The sequence below is a fragment of the Mytilus californianus genome, unplaced genomic scaffold (assembly GCF_021869535.1).
Source record: "Mytilus californianus isolate M0D057914Y unplaced genomic scaffold, xbMytCali1.0.p SCAF_8, whole genome shotgun sequence".
Lineage (NCBI taxonomy): Eukaryota > Metazoa > Mollusca > Bivalvia > Mytilida > Mytilidae > Mytilus > Mytilus californianus.
In genome coordinates, this window is record NW_026262734.1 from 35,953,989 (window position 1) to 35,980,196 (window position 26,208).

General features: G+C 31.1%; 1 protein-coding gene across 1 annotated transcript; it reads right to left on the minus strand.

Annotated features, from left to right (window-relative positions):
* Positions 1-1,326: 1,326 nt before the first annotated feature.
* LOC127712343 (thioredoxin reductase 2, mitochondrial-like) lies at positions 1,327-26,208 on the minus strand. Its single transcript, XM_052218711.1, has 17 exons — positions 26,111-26,208; positions 25,081-25,146; positions 23,620-23,676; positions 22,639-22,783; positions 21,363-21,437; positions 18,924-19,002; positions 18,264-18,326; positions 14,312-14,382; positions 13,697-13,716; positions 13,016-13,107; positions 11,969-12,140; positions 8,733-8,878; positions 7,570-7,665; positions 6,737-6,829; positions 4,962-5,033; positions 4,613-4,707; positions 1,327-4,053 (listed from the first exon to the last, which is right to left on the minus strand). Exons 1-17 carry the CDS (start codon positions 26,193-26,195, stop codon positions 3,930-3,932), a joined length of 1,551 nt encoding a protein of 516 aa, XP_052074671.1. The 5' UTR covers positions 26,196-26,208; the 3' UTR covers positions 1,327-3,929.

Consider the following 26,208-nt stretch of genomic DNA (forward strand, 5'->3'; position numbering starts at 1 on the left):
GCAAATAAAGATCCTTTGTGAGCACGCTCATTTACCCAAAATCCCCACTGGGCAAACAAAATCTCACCAGATTTCTAAGTTCAAAGACTCATAACTCCTACAAAAGTCAACTTTTAAAAATTTCTTGTCAATATGCACATCTACATTTTATGTCCTCATTAACTACAAAGTTTTATGAAATTCGGTTGTGTGGTTTCAGAGGAGTTGCGATGACAAACTGTTGCAGTAGTATATTTAGGCCAAAATTCTAAGTTCAATGGGGTTTATCATTATGGCCCCCCCTTGCATAACTCCTAAAAAAATATCAAATTATAAACTCCTGTCAATATGCACATCTACATAGTATGTCCCTATTATCTACAAAGTTTCATGAATTCTGTTGTGTTGTTTCAGAGGAGTTGCGATGACAAACTGTTGCAGTAGTATATTGAGGCCAAAATTCTAAGTTGAAAGGGGCATTACTCCGAGAAAAAAAAAAATTGAATCATAATGTTGTATAGATATGCACATCTAAATAGTATGTCCTTATTATCTACAAAGTTTAATGAAAATCTGTTATATGGTTTCAGAGGAGTTGTGATAACACTGACTGAGGGACTAACAGAGGACTGAAGGACAGACAGTACAAAAACATTATACCCTACACAACTTTGTTGTTTGGGGTATAATAATCCTATCAAGTATCAAAGCTGTATGGCCAAGAGAATATGAAGACAAATAAGCCTATCAAGTATCAAAGCTGTATGTCAAATGGCCTAGAGGTATTGACATGTTTTAAAAAAAAAGATAGACGAATTGACGAATGGATGGATGGAAGGAGGGACAAACAGAGACCATTATCATGTCCCTCCTTGCAAGGGACAAAACTTTATTCCCACTTGCCTCTAAAAGTAACAAGTGGTTCACATAATTACATAATAAAATACCTTGTTAAAGATTTACACACTTACCACAGATATATATATACTATACATGTCTCTGGTGACCAGTATTTTGTATTTAATTAATGGTAAACCATTGGAATTTATTTCACGAAGATGTAAGTCGGTCATTTGGAGGACTACTGTGTTTATAATTCAATCCATTTAAATAATAAAAAAATTTCAATCACAATAAATTTGGATGAAATAGCACTGAAAAAATAAACTTGCTCATCACGATTTCCAGATAAACAATGATCAAGGCAATTAATCGGTAAGCAAGAATAAAACTGATATCCTAGTTAACTTATGACGCAAACCACAGATTGGCCAAGAACAGAAGCCAGTACAAGAATGTATTATGCCACTCAATGTGTGGTCACTAGATGGCAATAAAGGCAGAAACTACAAATGTACCTTTTAATAAAACTAAATAAACAGAGAGTCTTTTTAATAGTATATATCATCTCAAGAAAAGATAAGAGGTATAAAAAGATGTACAACAGACACTGACAATAATAATCAGTCATAAACAAAAATATTTCATTTGCACTGAAAAAACTTTCATAAAAACAATACATATTCTGAAAAAATTATAAGTATTTCAAATTTACTTTCCATACAATTCTTATTAGAAATATTTGTAATTGTATAAATTTACTTCTATATTTGAAAAAAAAACAATAGAAAATCCTTAATACATTGATATAACAGAAGCAATATATTAAACAAGCAGGATAAATTAAACAACAAAGATAATTGTTTTTGAGACCAGAGGGCTTAATTTAAAAGCATTTATATCATGTTTATTTAATTATTGTCTTAAGAAAGGATAGGTATAAATTGACAAATACATCCAGCCAAATTCTAACAGGAACGATATTTAAACCACAAGATATTTAAGCTCTTATCTCTTAGCCAGAATCTTTGCATGAGATAATCTAAATGCTAACAAAATGTAACAAATTTAATCTCAAACTTGCAAATATATATATATATTTAATTCAGCAGTAGACATAAAATTAAATATTAAAACATGAATAAACAAAATATCATATTTAAATGTAGTGTCTTTTCACTGAGAAAGAAAAAAAAGTCACAACTTAACAATAACAATCCTGAATAGAACTCAATTTTGTCATGCTTAAATAAGTATCAAACAATGTTCAAATTTGCTCATGATTAAATTACAAAACATTTATAATACAATGTAACATAACTATATGCAGTCAAATGTCATAATATCGGGTTTAGAGACAGTAAAATGAGAATGGTCATACACCTGACAATTACAGATGATTACAACCTAAATATAGCAAAATGATACATTGGGTTATAAATATCAGTTGTTTAGGACATTTTTCCAATAATCAACAGTGAACCTTTTTATATCCATCATTTGTTCATTGAATTCAAAAAATTGCAACTTTTGGAAAATTCCATACTCTGGATTTATCATTATTCTTGGGACACCCAATTTTTTCGTACATTTTATTGATAAAGGTGAACCACGAATTTAACTTTTCAAAGAATTACAAATTGTCTATAGGCTTGTATGCAGACTTTGGTTAAGCCATGAAATCAAATATCGACGAAAATGCAAGTTGACCTCAATCTACAAAATAAATGAATCCACAGTATGTAGAATAAAGGAATTTAGTAATGAATTAAAATATACATTTTGATTGGCTGAATTTGAATTATCCTTTCATCAAACTATACCTGTTGCTATGGCAGCACCTTAAGGTAAAGTTGTCATGCAGGATAAACATATAATAATAAAAATACACTCCTAATACACATCCTCTGATAACAAAGAGTAAACAAGGTATACAAAATATTTACAAATACAAAATTGCAATACAAGAATCCTGCTCTTTAGAATCAGTGAAAGAAAAGTAGTATTTTAATACAAAAGATCAGTTTTTGACTTTTTATCACACAAACAGACATGCATGCATATGTTCTCAATTATATATAAGAAAAAAACACACAAAACTCTACTTTTCTCTCTCAGTAAGAAAATGTTTTAACTAATGTTAATGTACAATGAACATTTTATTTGTTTTTTTTTAATTATTCAAAAGTCACTTCTCCTCTACTACATACTCACAAATTTAACTCTAAACATGTATAACTTTTAAGTTTTCAAAAGTCATAACAGAAATGAAAAACAAAGACATCAATTTCATAAAAGAAAATTGCAGCAACAAAATAAAGAATAGATAATAATGAGGTGCTCAAAATAGAGAAAAATGGGGAAAAATAAGAATACATAAATAAAGGCCCCCTAAAGACCCTCATCAAATATAAAGTCATAATTCTTCAGAACACAAAATTGGAAAGAAAGGAGTTTGTACTATTTGTTATAAAATTACATGGGATTTTAAAGGTTGAGGGCAATTAGACTTTTTGCAAGCAAATACCGTAGCACTATAAATAAAAGAAACGGTCTTCCAATGTCCCAGATGCGGTATATATATGTGACTCAAATGTTCAGTGTAAAAGAGAACACACACAACAAAATATAAAAGGAGTAGTAGACACAAATTTTAGCACCAGTTTTCTTTTAAGTTACATGATTGCTTTTGCTCAAATATTGGTTGTTTTCAGATCTTACACATGCAAAAAAAAAAAGAAAATGAAAAATCTGGTTTTAATCAGATTGTGCTATCTTTAATGGTTGAAATAAAATCTTAATAATAAAAAAAAAAAATAGCAGATGGCAAGTAAAGGTCAATTGCCTCCTCTGAACTTATCACAGGCTATGAAGCAACTTACATAGAACTAAGGTAATTACTCTGTCTTATTAATATTACATTACATACATCATCACTTTCATACTCTAATTCAAATTCATAAAATATCCCTTTTTAATTCTTGTTCATGCACATATATAAAAAAAATTCATAATTCATACAAAAATACTTACAAAATATTTTTCGCAATACTTAGGAGATTCTCACGTTATCAGAGGATAGTAAATAGTAAAAGGAGTGAACTTTAACCTCAGCATCCCGTAACAGTAGGGTCAAGGCCTGACCTTTTATTAATAGTCATTTTAACCACTTCCTCAGCACTAGTTGGATGAATTGCTACAGTTCTGGACAAGTCGTGCCAAGAAATTCCACACCTGAAAACAAAGTCTGATTTTACAAGTATTTTAAGAGATTATAGTCATCTTACAAAGTTGCAGCATGATTTTAAGTTCCAATACTTATCAATTTTATTGCAAATTTTTTCTCTCCAAAAAAACTAAAAGAAATGAGATTTCCTGTTGTCCTTATTATTGGAAAGAAAACTTGTAAAGTTTAAACATATTTTGTTTTTCCATAATGGGAATGAAAAAAACTGTATCTAATATGTTTAAATAGGATTTTGGCTGCAAAATATGGAACCACACTTCATGCTTACAGACATTTTTGACCGGTGAGTTGCATATATTTGTCTACCCAACAACTAATTGCTAGACTAGTCAGACCTTCTGGCACATTTCAGGAAGCTTGCTTTTGACCCCTGACTTGGAGATCAGCACATATCTTATTATGGTATTCAAAATGAAAATACTCTGCACCTTATAATTATTATCTAAAATGAGCCAAACAGATACTTTTTAAAATTAATTCTAATGTTACTAAGACATTTATATAGACTTTTAGTATAAATGAGTATTTCTATAATATTTTACTTGCCTTACTGCTGCAGCAAAACCTTGTATAACTTCTCCAGCATTAGGTCCCAGAAAATGTATACCTAAAACTTTTCCTCCATCTCTCATACATATTACCTAAAATGGAAACATGGTATTATGGCTAATAAAACTTTATAATTGGTGACTGATATTTTATTAATTTTACAATATAATGATATACATAATATCTATAGGAAACTTCTTCATAAATAAAGAAAACAACATTAGATTCACATAAATATGTATACACAAGTATATTTTGTAATCAACTTAATTGTTCATTTGTATTGCATTAGCTTGAATAGCAAAGGTTTAAAATCCACAGCTAATTCATTAATTATACAACATACCTTTATATAACACTGTGACACATCTCTCCCTACTGGAGCAAACTCAAGTGGTTTGTAAAATGCATGATAAACCTAGAATCAAAAGAACTGTATTGAAAATTTGAAGATATTTGTTAGTTTGCAAAATGTGCACTTATGCTGTTTCTATCTACAGCCATAAATCAGTTACTGTAAACCAAACTTTTTCACAGATACTGTTTTTAGGTGTTAAACTCTTTCTAGATGACTTCGCAATGATTTATTTTTGTAATTTTTTAACTTTGTTTATGCGTTTATGTAAGATTAGATCAAAGATTAACATACCCACAACAATATACAGTCAAACCTGTATTAAGCAGTCACGCATGGGAAGTATCAAAAGTGACCGCCCAAGAGAGGTGACCTTTTAAATGAGGTTCTGAAAAAAAAATCTGATTCTGACATCGCGCATGGCCAGTATCGGGGAAAATTGTTTAGTGTTTTCAAGCAGTAGAGTTATCATTCATGCGAGCAGACAAATAAAAAATTGGCGGATCCCAGCACCCTAAATTTAAAGAAAACATTCAAAATACTGGTAGTTAATATTTGTGGAGAAATTAGGGGATGATACGGTTTTCAAAAGAACATAAAAGGAGTGGAACACGATAAATTCACAAATTCATTCCCTAATGGGTGATCTCAGTTTCAAACGGGTTCCGAATCTCATTTTTACCTCAATACTGAACACATATATTTTTTGTCATGATTATATTTTGGTTGTTAAAAAACACGAAAATCATTTTAATGACTGTTGTTAAAGTTTTGTGCAAAAATTAGGTTACCGCTGACTGCGTTAGACAGGTGATCGCTGAAATGAGTTAAATCATATAGAGAAAACTTTTGGAGGGCCTGAAAGTGACCATTAGAGGCAGGTGACTGCTGAAACGAGGTGACGGTAAAGGCAGGTTTGACTGTAATTTTGCTTTTGGAATAATGTGTCATATGGATTGGTAATCCTTTTTTATGTATATCCCACAAGATATTATTGTCCTGAATATGGTGGAAGGATTGCTTATACTATGTGCTCAACATCTGTTAATGCATCAACACATCAACATTTACAATTAAATTTGTTTTCCTTTCTACCATAATCTCTCTATTGTGTTTATTAAAGTGTAGCTGGAGTCCCCATTTAAAATTTACTGACCATGTATATATCACATCAGATATCTGATTGGCTGTGTAATAATTATATCCTTCTGACTATCTGATACTTTCAACAAACCATATGATCTATTACGAACTTTAACCTTTAAAAGGATGCTATCTTATTTCAAGTTGTGGTAGTGTGCATTCCTCAAGTGCAGGAGGTTGTCAATTCGAACAGTGGCAGAGTCAAACCAAAGACTTGAAAAATGGTATTTGCTGCTAGCATGTGGCATTTAGGAGTAAGAGCAAAGACCATTCGTCAGGAATAATGTGTCTGGGTAGGGTTACCCGTTTTCCTGCCCACTTTTCCTTTTGTGAACTAGCATGTTAAAAATCTAGCTTGTCCTGAATAAGCTTTTAATTTGACACTGGAATATTGCTTATATGAAGGCATTTCAAGAACAATAACTCTTGTAAAAGCTGCGTTTTAATATATATGGTCAGCCATGCTGTCACACGACCAATTGAATTCTCTGAAATATTTACAAGGTAGAATTGAGTCAAATATTTCTGATTCTCAGTAATTTTATAAAATATTTTTGAGAGCATTAAAGAGGAACAAAACATAAATTTCACTTTTGCCAAAAATATTTTTATTCCTGAATTACCTCAATACTATCTTCATCAAACTTCTGTATAGCTTCATCTTCAGATAAACCAACAACACCATATTCTAATGGTGTGAACACAGTGGTAGGAATCTAAAAATGTACCTTTTTGTTAACACTAATTTCGTTTTTAATATGTAAGCATGCAATTCTAATTGAATTTTATTTTTTGAATTACAAACTAAACCAATAGTTCAAACAAGATATACTGTGAGCTACTGTGCACTGATTACTTCTGTTAATATAATATCAAAGGAAATGATGTGGCATATTTAATAAAGGTAAGTCATGATGCAATCCATTACCTAAATGCAGACATAGACTGAGGAACAACCATTATATGCCTCCTTTGTACCGGGGGTATAAAAACTGTTCTTATTTTTACTGTTAATTCAGAAATTTTTGCAATTTTTTTTAATGTGACCAATTATCTACCAATAAGAAATTTGAAATGTATTTCCCCACAAGGTCATAAGTAAAAGAAGGTTCCAATATGGTAGCATATAAATATGACAGATGCTTGCTAATAAAATAGTTTAGACTTAAAATCTTTCATTCAAAATGTGGTTCATATAGGTAAAGTGAAATATATATTTGCTATTACAAGTATAAAAGTTGGCCATGTTTAAAGAGTCATAGTTATCTATCAATTCTTTAAGCAATTTCCAAATGTAGAATTTCACAAATTAAAATTTGGTTTAATTTAGCCCTTATTTTGATAAATATGAAACTTTTATCTAATGGGGGTAACTAGGCTTGCTGACTTTCAACAATAATTGTTACAGTGATTACAATTTATCTTTTCTTATTTGCAGGCAACAAAAGTAACATACTTTATCATAATCCATTTTCACTTTGGATCCACCAAACAGCCTCTCAGCCAACAATCTTCCAGCTTTTATGGCCACTGGTGTCAATTCTGGTCTGTCCTGCAAATGTATGTTTACTATCAAATATTTCAAACTTAAATATTATGTCATTTTACTTCATAAACAAATTGTTATACTTTTCTGTAATATACAAAATAATTAAATATTTGATTTGTATGTTGTGTTATCCAGCTGAGAACACACATTGACCTGAACTCAAATCTATGCTAATTAATAATTTTCCAAAATCAGCTGTTCTGACAAAATTATTGATTGAAATTCTGAAACTAAATCAAGTTTCTCTGCTGATAGTAAACTTTGTAGCTGTTGTAAAAGAGGTACTGTGAATGTCTCATGGCATCACAACAAAGGAACACAAATTGACGAAGATGAAAAGGAATTGAGCTTTTAAATTCATAACATTTGAAAATTAAAAGGAATTTTTTTTACCGCTGTACCATGTGGAATATGTTACTTTTCTTTTAAATTTTCGAATGATTTAAATATTTGGAAATCCTTATGTTTTGAAATTTTTTGGATGAAGTAGTAGAATCTGGCTATTTTTACAGTAATGTTTTCAATGCCTAAACTTTTCACATAGGTGTTAAATTAGTGCATTAAAAGATTATTTTGACTTTCACATTAATACTGTGTTGATTTCTACTAATTGAGCAGGGGATATGTTTGTGCATTTTACAAGATTCAAAATAAGGGAAATAACCCCAGCATGAAAAATTAAATGTATACAGTAAATTAACAGTCTTTCATGAAAATTACACTCACTGTTGTACAATCCCTATCACACCTTTGGTTTTTGTCGCCTTTAAATATTAGAAACACACAATGCTACATTTAACCATAAAACTGAGTCTGGCATAACATATTTTCTTTTCTTCTGTTGTTGTGTAGTTGTCTGAACATATATCCTATATCTGATCTCTCTTCATTAAATTTTATCCGAGTAAAAAATAATTGTTTGCTTGTACTGAAAATTGATATATAAGTGTATCAATTCTATAAAGATATCTTACATAAAATTGCTTAATATTTTTTACAAGTTTTTTTAAATCATTTTCCACTATCAATGAAATATTATGCTGTTTGCCAATGTGAATCCTTAAACTTACATGTAAGACATCTCCTATTGCATAAATATTTGGCACAGAACTTCTTTCATGGTCATTGTCATGGTTTCCTACTATTTTATTGGTGTCTGGATCTGTTACAACACCAACAGATTCTAAATTTATTCCTAAGGTTTCTGGTTTTCTGCCTACAATAAAAAAAACACCATTGTAGATTAATAAAACAAATTATTGTAGGAACTATGTCACATATATCAGCTTTTGATGAACAGAAGTCCACTCTAGATGATTTTCTTTTTATGATGCTACTCATTTAAGTTATCTTCTCTTCTGTCATTTCTTATGTTTATCTGCAATATTGCTTGCTGATTCAAAGTCAAGATTTTACATTGTCTTTTTTTTCTGAGTTTGTTGATGATTTCAATAATCTAAGACTTTTTTTTCAAATAAACTGGAAAATATTACGCCATTACTGGTCAAAACAGCCCTCTACTGTTTTTAAATTATCTGTAACACTGAAGACCATTGGTCTAACTGAATCTATTCTAAAAAAATTACTTGACTTTTTAATATAACTCTCTGAGTGACTGCAACATTCCATTGTTAATATATGTGAGTAAAAGAACATGTAGGGTATAAGAACATTTAAAAATTTGCTATTTGCATGTGTTTTAAGTGCCATTTAACCTCAAATTAGACAAAAGGGGTTATATATTTAAAGAATCCATTGTTTATCTATTCAGACAGTTGTGGGATGCTTTTATTAATGCAAAAATTGCAATGGGAAAGGTTTTGAAAAAATATAAACTCTCATTTTAAATTTTGATAGCATTATTGTATGGAGCATTCAACAATTACAATAAAAAATAAATGTACACAGAAAATTCAGAATTTAGTGTATTAAATTTTTGGTTTACAATTATCTGTATATATAAGCAGTTTTTGAAGTTTTGATGAATTGTGAACATTGTAAGAGTAATAACTCAAAACTTGGCAATAAAATACATATTAGTATAAAAATAATATAGCTGGGTTTAATGGTAGAAAATAAACGATGCACAGCTTTATGCTTTGTTCAAATTTTTTATTCAAATTTCCCACTGAAATAGAATGTTCAACAAGTCCAACATTTTGTAAAAAAAACAATGTTTCACACAAAACAGGTACTTTTTTTTCACTTATACATACCTACAGCCATTAATACTGTGTCATATATATCACCTATACATACCTACAGCCATTAATACCGTGTCATATATATCACTTATACATACCTACAGCCATTAATACTGTGTCATACATATCACCTATACATACCTACAGCCATTAATACTGTGTCATATATATCACCTATACATACCTACAGCCATTAATACTGTGTCATATATATCACTTGTACAAACCTACAGCCATTAATACTGTGTCATACATATCACCTATACATACCTACAGCCATTAATACTGTGTCGTATATATCACCTATACATACCTACAGCCATTAATACTGTGTCGTATATATCACTTATACATACCTACAGCCATTAATACTGTGTCATATATATCACTTATTCATACCTACAGCCATTAATACTGTGTCATATATATCACTTATACATACCTACAGCCATTAATACTGTGTCATATATATCACTTATACATACCTACAGCCATTAATACTGTGTCATATATATCACTTATACATACCTACAGCCATTAATACTGTGTCATATATATCACTTATACATACCGACAGCCATTAATACTGTGTCATATATATCACTTATACATACCGACAGCCATTAATACTGTGTCATATATATCACTTATACATACCTACAGCCATTAATACTGTGTCATATATATCACCTATACATACCTACAACCATTAATACTGTGTCATATATATCACTTATACATACCTACAGCCATTAATACATACCTACACATTAATACTGTGTCATATATATCACCTATACATACCTACAGCCATTAATACTGTGTCATATATATCACTTATACATACCTACAGCCATTAATACTGTGTCATATATATCACTTATACATACCTACAGCCATTAATACTGTGTCATATATATCACTTATACATACCTACAGCCATTAAAACTGTGTCATATATATCATCTATACATACCTACAGCCATTAATACTCTGTCATATATATCACTTATACATACCTACAGCCATTAATACTGTGTCATATATATATCACCTATACATACCTACAGCCATTAATACTGTCTCATATATATCACCTATACATACCTACAACCATTCATACTGTCTCATATATATCACTTATACATACCTACAGCCATTCATACTGTGTCATATATATCACTTATACATACCTACAGCCATTCATACTGTGTCATATATATCACCTATACATACCGACAGCCATTAATACTGTGTCATACATATCACCTATACATACCGACAGCCATTAATACTGTGTCATATATATCAAATATACATACTGACAGCCATCAATACTGTGTCATATATATCACCTATACATACCGACAGCCATTAATACTGTGTCATATATATCACCTATACATACCGACAGCCATTAATACTGTGTCATATATATCACCTATACATACCGACAGCCATTAATACTGTGTCATATATAGATCACTTATACATACTGACAGCCATTAATACTGTGTCATATATAGATCACTTATACATACCGACAGCCATTAATACTGTGTCATATATATCACCTATACATACCGACAGCCATTAATACTGTGTCATATATATCACCTATACATACCTACAGCCATTAATACTGTGTCATATATATCACCTATACATACCTACAGCCATTAATACTGTGTCATATATATCAGCTATACATACCTACAGCCATTAATACTGTGTCATATATATCACCTATACATACCTACAGCCATTAATACTGTGTCATATATATCACTTATACATACCTACAGCCATTAATACTGTGTCATATATATCACTTATACATACCTACAGCCATTAATACTGTGTCATATATATCTCTTATACATACCTACAGCCATTAAAACTGTGTCATATATATCATCTATACATACCTACAGCCATTAATACTCTGTCATATATATCACTTATACATACCTACAGCCATTAATACTGTGTCATATATATATCACCTATACATACCTACAGCCATTAATACTGTGTCATATATATCAACTATACATACCTACAGCCATTAATACTGTGTCATATATATCACTTATACATACCTACAGCCATTAATACTGTGTCGTATATATCAGAACATGTGTTTCCTTTTTTATCTGTGTAAAATACTTCTAATCTACCATCACTTAATTTTTCTATTTTTTGTGGACAACACTTTTTCAGAAATTTTGTTCCATGATTTTCCATATAGTCTGCTATAAGCTTTGCCATTTGCTATAATAAAAGGAAAAATTTCAAATGTATATTTTAACAGTTTTCAATTGAGGTTCCTGGTAAGAAATATGAGGCAGATGTAACATGTGAAAGAGGACATTATGTTGGCGATACATTTTGGTAATCAGATATACAAATTTGCGAGAAATGCGATACAACATGGCAGTTTCAATAAACAGGGTAATGAGAAAATGTTGTACTGGGGAAATGACTTATGCTCCTTTATGATTTTGAAATATTAAAAAAAAAGAATATTTCTGACAAATTAAGCTTTGGATTGTTTTGTTTTCATCAATCCCTTATACATGTTAAAGTTTCAAAACAATTGACTCTGTAGCTTGAAAGGAGATGAAGAAAATTATACAATCAGAATCTAAAAGTACCTTAGGTGGCAATGCTTTAAATCCAATTGAAATCAAATGTAAAATTTCATAAATGACCTTCTATGCTTTGTTAAAATTAGTGAAGTTGTTTCAGAGAAAGTGAAATGGGATTTTTCCATAGGGTTTCCAAGGGGACTTTGTGCCACCTCTACTGCCTATTGCTGCCAATCTTCATTGAATAAAACTTTTGGAGAGAATCTTCCAATCATCAATCCCTTTTATGTTTGAACAATTTTTTCCTTTTAGTTTCAGAGTAGAATATTCCAAAAAAAAAAAAGGTTATATGAATCAAAGATTGCCTTGATTAGCCATATTGCCATCTGATTGAAACAAAATAAGAAACCTTTATAAAGACCTTCTTTATAATATTCCTGCTAAATTTGGTTCAAATTAGTCTTGTGGTTTCAGAAGATATGATAAAAATTTTTAATTTAAATTGTCTAACAACAGGTGCTTAATAATAACACTAAAAAATTTACTAAAAAAACATACCTGGTCAAAATGTCGTAGACATATAGATCTGACCATTACAGTTGTATCAAAGCCCATTCCTGTCAGAAATCCCCCACACTCCAAAGCAATATCTATTATGATGTCAAGGTTATAACACATACTGTACTGCTATTTATTCATAGGAAAAACAATGTGTATTTCAAAAGGTGAGACTTACAATTTTGAAAGAAAAAAGTACTAATTTTCAAAGAGATATTCAGATAATTAAAATATAGTTTTTTTCTCAAAGATATGTTAACCAATCATTCTCAGAAACAAAAACCTAAAATCTTAAGAATTTGTGAATCAATAAAAGATATCTAAATGTTTTTTCAGTAATATTTGTCCAACAATGACAATCAATAGCTCTCTTATTTCACATACATATTCAACAGGACATATATATGAACTTGCCATCTCCTGTTTAATGATCTGGTTAAATGAAGGAACAATGCTATAGTTTGGTTAGAAGGCAGGGTAGCAGTTCACCCAATATTGTATTTGGTATATTTTTACTTTCAAGACAACCCAATGTAAGGAAATCAAACAACAGCTATTTTATGTATACATTAAGATATTATCAACATATCAATTTATGATAAATATTATGCAAACAGAAAAATTGTAAATTATATGGTCATAAAATCCACAACACATCAACAATTTACAATTTAAGGATACAACTTCCACCAATTACCAATCTGCAAAATATAAAAAAAGAAAATTTCAAGGCAATTGCAAAATGAAATTTATACTAGATATAACTGATTAAAGTATTAAAAGTAATGAACATCATCATAATTTGTAATTCAATTTCTTAAATTTTTTTAACAATACAGTGAGAAACGCTGAGATTGTTCCATGTAGTTTCATACAGGGGCGGATTTAGGCGGGGGTGTGGCGTGTGTTCGCCCCCCTAAATTTTGCAAAGCATGGGTTGTCCTCAGCTTAATAAAGAATATTTCGATACTTTTACCTCAAAAAAAATTTCAACTCGCTCCGCTCGGCCAATATCTAAGTTTGCACCCCCCCTAACCTGGATCCACCCCTGTCATCATGGTCATAGTAAATGTGATAAGCTTGAGCAAATTAATGATAAATTTCACTATGAAATGGTACAAATATATATAATATAAAAAAAACAACAAACACTGTGGATTCATTTATTTTGCTGTACTGAAGAATACTGCATACAAGTGTGAAAACAACAATTCATAGTTAACCCTTTACCCATAAAAAAAAAAAAGAAATTAATACCCCATTAATAATAATGAATGCACAGTAACTTGTACCTACGTTTTTCCTGGTGGTTTGTTTAACCAAAATATATCATCACTGGTGATACTGTGTTCTAAAGCTCCAGGAATCTACAGAAAAATGTATACAGTTAATCACTGACGTGTTGTGGCAAAGAGGTCCAAATTACTGAATTATCTGAACAACATGAAGATGAAAGCTTTTATAAGAAAAAATAACTTCTTAACAAATGTCTAACTTAATGCAACATATGCATACATGTGGTCTCAAAACAATTCCATGTCTAACTTAATGCAACATATGGTCTCCAAACAATTCCATGTCTAACTTAATGCAACATATGGTCTCCAAACAATTCCATGTCTAACTTAATGCAACATATGCATACATGTGGTCTCAAAACAATTCCATTCTTTGATGTATGAAATTAAGTGTTTTCTTCATAGAAAGAATGGCAATTCAAGTTTTATATTAATACTTAATGAGGCTATAAATAGAAGTTGAAAGTGAAAGTAAAGGCAAAACCTACAAGAAACTTGAACTGTTTAGGAAAAGAATGTTAAGAAATTCAGTGCAAGTCTTGTCGATTCATTTTGATAATGATACTGACTTAAAATTAAAATGATAGAAATATTGCATTTATTATCCCGCAATGGTGGTAAGTCGTGCACTTAAGACCATTTTTTATTTTATTTTTCTGTAGACTTAGTTTTGTTTTTTTATTACTGTGTATTGTCAAACATGGTTACTCATAATTGTTTCTCAGTCACTGAATGTACGATGTTGTTCCATACTGGGGCAGCTGACCCGGTTTGTTTACATTCAAATTCTAATGGCTTCAAAACCACGTGACACATTGAATCTTTATATAAAATCAAATTGCTCTACTGTCAATTAGGTGATTTTCTAGTACAAGGCAATTATATTATTTGTTTGTATGATATTGCTTTGAAATAGTTTGCAATAAATTGGGGGTTTATTCAATCGGAAACCTCATTATTAGCCATGAAATTTGACATCAATGGAATTTTATATGAATATTTACTTATGGTCAGAATATCGATCTCTTTATAATGAACCAAATTTTTTTTTTATGAAAAATATATGTATATTGTTTTTTATTAACCTACTCTATATTCCTGAACAAAAATATGGCATGATTATCGTTTGTTTCCCAAAGTTTTTCTTTGCCTGTTTGGGCTGCCATTAAGATTGATGACGCTAAATGGAATGTAAACAAAGCAATGGAGGACGGAAGAGGGGTTTTCTTAAGTTCTGAAATGTTTTCAGTCATTCGGAAGTCAGGTTTGAAATGACCATTAGAAAATCTGCATTTTTGTACAATACTTAAGAATAATAATGAAAACATATCTTTAGAAATATCATTTTATTTAGAAGTGTAGAAAAAATGTATTCTGCACTAATTTTATACGCTGGTATTAGCGTAGTGACGTCAATGCTAAGTTTTCCCGTATGATAAGTACAATTACAAAATCCGAACGAACCAACGTTATGACCGATTATAGACTACGGTAGGATACATAAATGAAAGATATTCTAGATCCGATAGGCAAACATACAATTCGTAAAATACTTACACATTTGTTTATCGAACTAAGAATAAAATGCTCCACAGGGCGCAGCTTGATACGACCGCAGAGGTCGAACCCTGAACAGTTGGGGCAAGTATGGACACAATATTCAAGCTTGATACAGCTCTGAATTTGGATTGTGATTAAATATTTGACACAGCATAGGTTTCTGACAGAATGAATGTGGTCTAAGAACTTAAAAATTTTAAATTGGACATTCACCTATTATGGTCCAATATCCAAAATCTAAATACATGGTTAGATTCAGCATATCAAAGAACCCCAAGAATTCAATTTTTGATGAAATCAAACAAAGTTTAATTTTGGACCCTTTTGACCTCAATGTGGACAAAGTTGATAATGGGGCCCAAAAATCAAAAACCTAAATACATGGTTAGATTCAGCATATCAAAGAACCCCATCTATTCAATTTTTGTTGAAATCAAACAAAGTTTAATTTTGGACCCCGATTTGGACCAACTTCAAAAATGGGCCCATAATCAAAAATTAAATACATGTTTAGATTCAGCATATCAAAGAACCCTAAGAATTCAATTTTTGTTAAAATCAAACTAAGTTTAATTTTGGACCCTTTGGACCTTAATGTAGACCAATTTGAAAACGGAACCAAAAATTAAGAATTAAAATACACAGTTAGATTCGGCATATCAAAGAACCCCAATAATTCAATTTTTGATGAAATCAAACAAAGTTTAATTTTGGACCCTTTGGACCTCAATGTGGACCAATTTAAAAACGGGGCCCAAAATCCAAAAACTTAATACACGGTTAGAATCAGCATATTTAAGAACCCCAAGAATTCAAGAATAAAACCCCATTGAAATTGGTCAAGAAATAAGCAACTTATACGAAGTATCTTCTTTTGCACAATACTGTGCAATTGAATATTTCTTGCAATTGCGCAATACTGTACAATTGACAATTTCTTGCTATTGCCCAATATTGTGCTATTGGATATTTCTTGCTATTGCACAATACTGTGCAATTGAAGATTTCTTGCTATTGCGCAATACTGTGCAATTGAAGATTTCTTGCTATTGTGCAATACTGTGCAATTGAAAATTTCTTGCTATTGCACAATACTTATTATATAATAATTTACACATCCTGTTTGGTGTGTATCTCCGACCATATCATTATTATTTGCTTTTAAATATAAAACAGAGAAATAACCAACTTAAAATGAAAAATTTTAAAAGAAAAAAAAAAGGAAAAAAAGAAAAAAAGGAAAAAAAAAAAAAAAAATCCCCCCCCCAAATTTTTTGAACCCCCTTATGATTCATCACCCCCAAACTCAATCCCAGCCTTCCCTTTGTGGTATGGTACCTTGCAGTACAATTTCAGAGAGATCCATACACTTGAACACAAGTTATTGTCTGGAAACTAGAAAAATGCTTATTTTTGGCCCCTTTTTGGCCCCTTATTCCTAAACATTTTGGGCAATTACCCCCAAACTCAATTCCAGCTTTCCCTTTGTGATATGGAACCTTGTAGTACAATTTCAGAAAGATCCATACACTTACACACAAGTTATTATCATGAAACTAGAAAAATGCTTGTTTTTTGCCCCTTTTTTGGCCCCTAATTCCTAATATTTTGAGGCAATTACCCCCAAAATCAATCCCAGCATTCCCTGTGTGATATGGAACCTTGTGGTACAATTTCAGAGAGATCCATACACTTGAACACAAGTTATTGTCTGGAAACTAGAAAAATGCTTATTTTTGGCCCCTTTTTGGCCCCTTATTCCTAAACGTTTTGGGCAATTACCCCCAAACTCAATTCCAGCTTTCCCTTTGTGATATGGAGCCTTGTAGTACAATTTCAGAAAGATCCATACACTTACACACAAGTTATTGTGATGAAACTAGAAAAATGCTTGTTTTTTTGCCTCTTTTTTGGCCCCTAATTCCTAATATTTTCAGGCAATTACCCCCAAAATCAATCCCAGCATTCCCTGTGTGATATGGAACCTTGTGGAACAATGTCAGAGAGATCCATACACTAACACACAAGTTATGTCTGGAAGTTACAAAAATGCTTATTTTTGCCCCCTTTTTGGCCCCTAATTCCTTAACTGTTGGTACCATAACCCCCAAAATCAATCCCAACCTTCCTTTTGTGGTATTGAACCTAATGGTAAAATTTCATAGAGATCCATTCACTTAAACTAAAGTTAGAGTGCGAAAACCAATGTGTCTTCGGACAACGCCGGACGACGCCAGACGACGACGACGCCAACGTCATACCAATATACGACCGCATAAAAACAAGACTAAACTCCTTTTTGTCAAAACTTATATTTAAAAAGAAAATTTTGTTAACTACTTGGCATCATTTTTTTTATTTCTACCTTGGTCATGTTGGTTATAACTCACCTCATCTGGAATATGTGGTCTTCCTCCTGAAGCTATCACTATATTCTTTGCTGTCAACAGCCTCTACAATAATAATAAAAATTATTATAATGACTATAGTAACCTGAATCACTCACCTGGTAAAAATGGGTATCAATAAAATAACTAGTAACAGTGGCAGGCATCTTTCACATAGTACCAGTACTTATTTTAAGTTTGATTTTTGACAATTTCAGCTATGTTGACTTCTTTATAGATCTTATTTTGCTGATAATTTTTGCAAGAATCAGTTTCTCTAGATCTCTATTATTGTTTTTCAAGATAATTCAGAAAATCATTTCATGGATAAAGTATATAAAGGAATCAATGGACAGTTTTATTTATGTTGATCTTTTTTGTTGATCATTTTAATATGTTGTTTACAGTTCCTCTTCAACTTTTATGGTTTTAAAGAAATACTGTATGTCAAAAACACAAATAAGTGGGAAAACTTTCCTTAAATGGCAATATATGTAGATTTTGTCTTTTTGTAATTTTTCCTTTTGTCATTGTGTTGTCTGTTTTTCAACGACGTGCAGATTTTTAATGCTCTTTCTTTTTTGAAACCACTGAACAGTGACTATCACATATCAGACACAATAGGTACTTTTAAAAAGATATTCAAGATAAATTTATACCTACCTCTTTTCCTTTACTATCTACATATTTAATGGTGTTGGCATCTAATAATGTTCCATAAGCATTGATGTATTCTACATTTCTGCAATAAAATTACTTTTGTTAAAACGAAATTTCTGTGTACATATACAATGTACGAATATTATATATAAAAAACACATCTTTTAGAGCTTCTTTTAGAATTGAGCACATTTTGACCCTGCTTTTAAAATTATGAGCCCTTTTTTCTTTTCTTGTTCAAATTAGTGTTGATCCTGTTGGTAGCTCCACTGTGCAGGTATTTTATTGTGTTATTTAGGCAATAAGATCTAGAAAGGTAAAGTGATGGTTTGTGCCCACATAAAACTGATTTAATCCCATCACTTTCTGTGTCTGTACGAAGTCGGGCTATCTGTGCATTGTGTTGTTCATTGTAGTTTGTCTAGTTTGTATGTCTTACTTTTCAGAACATTTTCTGATAATAAAAATGGATCATAGACTGGAATTGCCAGGTTGTGCAGAATGTCTTTTTTTAAACAATGGAAAACCATCTATATTGAACATTTAAATATATGGAAACTTTAAATAGAAAAAATGGATTTTTTTTTAAACAACTTCAAAATGGAAGGTGCAAAACCTCAATTGGTTTGCAAACTTTCTGTAAAGTAACAAGGATCTTGGTTAAAAAATAATTTTCCATTGAGAGGCGAAAGATATCAAAGGGATGTTCAAACTCATAAGTCAAAAATAAACTAACAATGCCAAGGCAAAAAACGAAAAACGACCAAAAGACAAACAACAGTACACAAAAAACAACATGGAAAACTAAAGACTGAGCAACACGAACCCAACCAAAAACCTGAAAAACCAAGTCTGGAAAAATTGGGGAAAAAATCACCATACAATTTTAGTAGGTGCACAACTACAATGTATTTTTAGGATCTTGGTTGAAAACTGTAGAAGGTGTTGAAAACACAAAATTAGTATCCTCTTTTGTTAACCAGTAAGTTCCCAAGTTCAGGAAAATATGAAAAAAAAAATCTTCAAACAGTTCCATAATAGCAGGCACACAACTTAACATGTGTGCAATCATTCTGTGCAGTGTCAGGGATCTGAGTTGAATACTGTAGGAAGATTTGACTTCTAAAAACTGGTACATGTACCATCTTTTGTAAATTTTGCTGACAACAGACTAGTTCCAAAGTCTGGAAAGTGGAAAAATATTTCCCCAAACAATTTCATAACAACAGGTGTTAAAATCAAAGTGCATGCAAACTTTCTGTGAAGTTTCAGGGATCTGGGTTGAAAAATGAAGGTAATGTTGATTGCAGAAATAAGTGACCCACCATTCACTAGTCTGACATCATCAGCCGACTTCATCATACTATAAGCCAGTTTTGGACTTTGTCAAACCCAGCCAAAATTAAGATGTTAAGTGCTAATGGATTATCAATCCCCTAGTTATAGGGTACTGTTACCCAGTAAAGATCTATTGTGATGATTTCAAAATTTTTTAACTTTTGCTTTTGAGGTAATTAAGAAACAGAGCACACAGAAGTCATATAATTTGTTTTCATAGAAAACCAAAAAAGATCCATAATAACATCAACAATTAATGTCTCTTAAGTCATGCTCGAGGCCAAAATATTTGAAAAACTAAAACTTAGAGCTGATCAAACCAAAAAGGACCTACAGTATAGCTAAATCTGGACAAGGAATCAGAGCTTTGCTTGAGGGAGATATATTTACTTGAGAGAGACATAACTCTTGCATCATACAAGCAAAATTGGTCAAAAGGGAAAAGAAGAAACCTTTGATAAAACTCACAATGGTAGTGATTTTGCAAATAAAAGTCTACAATGACAGAAAAAAAAAATTTTTTGACAGTGTAAATACAAATTACTTTGTTCCAAACGAACATCATTTTATTGCCAAGTCATCCATTGACATAAACACAGTCCAACCCTCTATAAATCAATAGTCCTACTACCAGTTACAAACATGTAGTCTGATACATAAGCTATTCAAAAATTTACTACCTGTTGAAATAAAAAATTGCTTAAACAATCTCAGTAATTTAAAGATTTTCAAGATAATATCATAAAAGGTCATCAAAACCATCTATTAAGGGCAATAACAATTATCATGTGAATCAAGCAGTCACTGGGTCAGTTTTGGTTGATTTCAATAAGTGAAAAATGAGAAAAAAACTATTGATTTATCTCGATTACAGTGGATTCATTTTTGTTTATTGGTAAAAATTTTGTGGATTGTGAAAAAATCACATTTTCGTGGATATTTGATTTCGTGGATTTGCCAAAAGTCTACATACAAGCTTATAGAAAAAGTATACTTCAATGAACATTTAAATTTGTGTTTTAGTCAACATAGTCAATGTATGAACCCATGAATAATAATGAACCCATGGTATTTGTTGTGAAAAGATGGAAACAATTTACTCACTTGTCTTTCAACTGTACTCTGTGGCCCCAATTTAAAGACTTGACATAATTCTGTACAAGTTCAGACATCTTATTCCTGTTGAAACAGTAAAAATTTAGGCAATGTAAAGAACTATTAAGCTTGTCAGGCCCTCCCTTATCAACTCAAAATCTGCAAATATGCACCTTTTTATTTTTTTTCAAAATCAAAGAATTCAACATTTCTTATAAAATATATCCTATGTTCTGATGTAATTTTTGGTACCTTGTATCAGCATATGGGAGCAACACGGGATATTGGTATTAGCTGAAGTGTAGAGAGGTTGTAAAATGCAAGCTGCTGTACATATCAATATATAAGTTGCCATACATTATTGAAACTTTGTCATTGTGATTTACATAACTTTTAAAACATTTTAGGAAAATTATAGTCTTGTGTATTTATATAGCGGATAATAATTGAAAAGGAAGAAAAATCCAATTTTAGAAGCATTGAACCGACTACTTTTCTTGATATGTAGTAATCAGTTCTTCTTTTTCAGGTACTAGATGGTAGTTTTTTATCTCCAGATTTAATTTAAGCTGATGTCTAACATTCCTTAATGATTTATGAAAACAGGTCAATTCCTAACATATCATTTTACAAATCTTTAGACATGTGCAATAATTACAAATGCAAAAATTCTTACCTGTGATTACAAAATTTTACTTCCACTTTACGCATAGCTAGTACTAATATCCTGTGTCGCTTCCATACAGTGTGTATGAACATTTGAAAACAAGCCTGAGCAGCTTACAAGCCCGAGCAGCTAAGAATTATTTTGTGTGCCCTTATGTAATATTGACTAAGTAATTTGCATGACACCAGAAGGTAATATATTCAATCCATACTGTATATAACTTGCATGTAAAATTAAATACTCAGCAAAACTGAATATTTGGATATTTTTTATACATACAATAGAAAAACAAAGAATATGGGATATCCATCCGTGACGCAAAATTAGTACATGCACAGCAAAAAAACACACAAAAAACAAAGTAACAGCGCTTTTATTGCTGTTCATCATCTCAAAGTCACAGTGAGACCTTCAGCACGGTGCAAAGAAATATATATATTGGATAAAATGTTCTGGGATTTTCAATGTTGCCCCATGTATAAACTTACCAATCAAGTTACACATCCGTTAGAACATTCCACCCATAGTTTTGTACACTCAACCATCTTGAATAGACTATCTTTGAATAGTGTTCATTAATGGACTCCTCCATTCATATGGTCCTATGTTAACACTTACCAGTCAAGCTGTACATCTGTTGGAACATTCCATCCAAACACACTGGCATCCTGGATTGATTCCCCCAACAATGCAGCCCGGTGCATCAACTTTTTGGGTATACATCCCACATTTACACAGGTTCCTCCAAGACCCCATTTTGTTCCTTGAAACAGAGATGATAAAATTAGTGAACATGGTGAGATGTTTAGTATCATAAAACATAAAATAAACAAGATGTTAGACAATATCAGTGAATATTTCCCTACTTATACATGTATATGTATGGTCCACTTATACATGTATATGTATGGTCCACTTATACATGTATATGTATGGTCCACTCATACATGTATATGTATGGTCCACTTATACATGTATATGTATGGTCCACTTATACATGTATATGTATGGTCCACTTATACATGTATATGTATGGTCCACTTATACATGTATATGTATGGTCCACTTATACATGTATATGTATGGTCCACTTATACATGTATATGTATGGTCCACTTATACATGTATATGTATGGTCCACTTATACATGTATATGTATGGTCCATTTATTTTTGTTGTTTTCTTGAATTATTTCCCCTCTACTCACAGACTAACAACTTTATTTAGAGGTACAATTGTAAGTGTATTTTGTATTTCATTTGTCTTGTTTGTTGCAGTGAACTGTACCATGGAAAGTATCAGGCTGTTATGTAAAAAAAAAAAAAATCCAACAAACCATGGAACTACCAGCCTTAATAAAATTTATTGAATGTTGAATGAAACTCATATAGCTAGCAGAATCTAACAAGGCTTTCAGAGTACGAGATGAAAGTTTATATCTCATTATATGGTCATATAGTTAAGTATATGCGTTCCACTTAATATTGAAATTTTCAAACAACCCGTCCACTTTCTACAGAAAAAATCATTACAATTTAATACAGATGATTAAATTATGAAAATTGTAACAATTCTGAGATAAGCCTCTATCAATATTACCTTGTGTAGAAGGTTTTACATAATCCAATACTGCAACTTTCTTGTTAAAATGGGCAGCTACAAAAATAAAGTATATCATTAAAACTCAATTATTTGTAGAGGTTTGAACATTTTCAAATACCAACAAATTAACTGTTCAAAAGACTTTTACAACAAAATTACCATTCAAGATTTGGAAACTAGGAAAAAAATTATTGTAACTGATTTAAGTATATCCAATTAACAGTCTCTAGAAATTAATTTCACATAAAAATCAAAGTGCATCAACAATGTGGAGTAACAAGCATTCTGAGAGTATTGCATGGCAATACATAGTCCCCTACCGGGTAAAAATTCATTTTACTGGAACAAAATGCTAACTTGTTCTATAACTTGTCATGGTGTAAACAAAAAGTAAATATCATGTCAATATGTTCAAGCATGACTAAAAAGTGTGGAAAACTGATTATATGAGCGAAAAAACATTAGATATGATTAATAGTGTATATCTATTTTCAAATTATAATCAAATATAATTAATAGTTCCAAATATTTTTTCTTTCATTTGTCACAAACTAATATAGATTTGTAACTTATCTATAAAATGTCAACAACTTTTATCTACACAATGTAAAGTATTGAAATATATACATTAATAAAAAATGATTTATTATCTAATTAAAGGATTTCTCTTCATCATTTTTTTTTTATATATATCTTGTATATAGCATTCAGAAAAATAATTTATACTAAATAAGAAACAAACCTGCCAAAAAATTCTTCAAATAATTTAACAAAGAATGTCTTTTAAAAAATGAGTTATCTCCCTTTGTACAGAAATATGGTTTAACATAGTACTCTAACATTAGATATGGTCCAGAGTTATGGTCCATAACTCTGGACTAAATCATCAGACCGGAACAATATTCGAACTTGATCTATAACTTGTCATGATAAAACTATATATATATACCAAATATCAAATCAATATCTTCAAGAACGAAGAAAAAAGTGAAGAAAGCTGATTTGCCGGACTGACGGATGGACAGACGGACGGACAGATGGACAGACGGACAGACTGACGGAGTGCAAACCTAAAGTCCCCTTTGACTTTGTCGGTAGGGGACTAAAAAATTAAGAATTCTCCAAGTCAAATATATTCATCTTTTATGACAGTATAAAATTTTCATGATTTTTCATTTTCAATATCAAAATTTGTTTTATTTCATTCACACAAATGATGGCAGCATAATTGTTAGTGGAATTCTTACGTATATATATATATATATATGCATGCCTTCATCCAATAATTTTGAAGGTTTGTGTAAGTGTGTTTCTTTTGAATGATGCATACAATTTAAAAACTTAAATGCTGTAAATAAGTTTTCTCATTTGCTTGGGATCATAATAAAATTCCAATTACAATGTAATACAGTTGGGATAACGGTAATAAATTGTTAATTGAACTGTTTGGAACCATACCTTCTTTAGAGCATGCTAATCCACCAGATCCTCCTCCTATAACTACCAAATCATACACATCTCTACCTACAATGTAATAACATCTAGAGCATAAAGTTAAAGGATATACATACAACGACATAACATGCATAACATTTAAGTAATACACCACATATAAAACTACCATTGAAAGAGTATTATCTGATGTAGTATGTGTTATCTTATATCTACTTAAACGTATGTGTACTATTATGTGTACTATTATACAAATTAATTGACTTGCAGAGTTCTGTAAATTCAGAAATTATTGCGAGGTTTTTATTAATGCAAATAATGCAATTGGATGAGTATCGCAATAATAAGAACTCACATTCTGATATCTGATACATATATCTTTTTGCAGATGTCCATTCTTCAACAGCCCGGGCCCCACTTTTGTGGGAAAAATTTGGTTGATTATATAGGGAATCACTGAGGCTTGACTGGAGCCGGCCCCCCTTTTAGGTCAGTCAGTGGACCCCCTTTACAAAAAGTTCTGGATCCGCCACTAAATAGGTGTTCATCTTCTGCAGCGATGAAAAATACATTTTACCTCAAAATGGAAAGAAGATTTCAATTTTTTTAAAACACAAAATGCACAAAAATCCATTTTGGTCCAATTGTTATGAACTGGGAACAGTATATCTGTCAATATATATGTTCTTGGTTATCTGGGAACAGTATATATCTAAGTCAATATATATGTTCCTGGTTATGAAGAACATTAATGATTTAATCTAAACTTGCTAAAAAATGCAGTTTTGGCACGTTTCCAAAAAACCAAGACCCCCATTTTCACATAAGGATGGCAAGTAGTTAACTTTGGCGCATCTCTAATCTTTATTTTTTTTACATAAAGGGAGATAAAACCCATTTTTAAGGACCGATTTAATTAACAGGGAAAAGGGGGTTGACCTTGACACAAATTAAATAGTTCGTCTGAATTACATAACGCAATAGTTGTTTAGCACAATATTTTGTATTACAACATAGTGAAATATTTGGCACATACCAGAAACTGTGGATGAATATTGTCGTGATTTTGGTATTACAGCTATTCTTATTATTCTGCAACATCGTCTTATGGGCGCAGACATCTTACATGGGAGA

Coding starts and splice junctions, on each gene's coding strand:
- LOC127712343 (XM_052218711.1), bottom strand. CDS start 26,195: ATGTCTGCGCCCATAAGACGATGTTGCAGAATAATAAGAATAGCTGTA. Junction 21,438..22,638: donor ACAGATGTACAGCTTGACTG/GTAAGTGTTAAC, acceptor CTGTTTCAACAG/GAATAAGATGTCTGAACTTG. Junction 19,003..21,362: donor AGAGTACAGTTGAAAGACAA/GTGAGTAAATTG, acceptor ATTTTATTGCAG/AAATGTAGAATACATCAATG.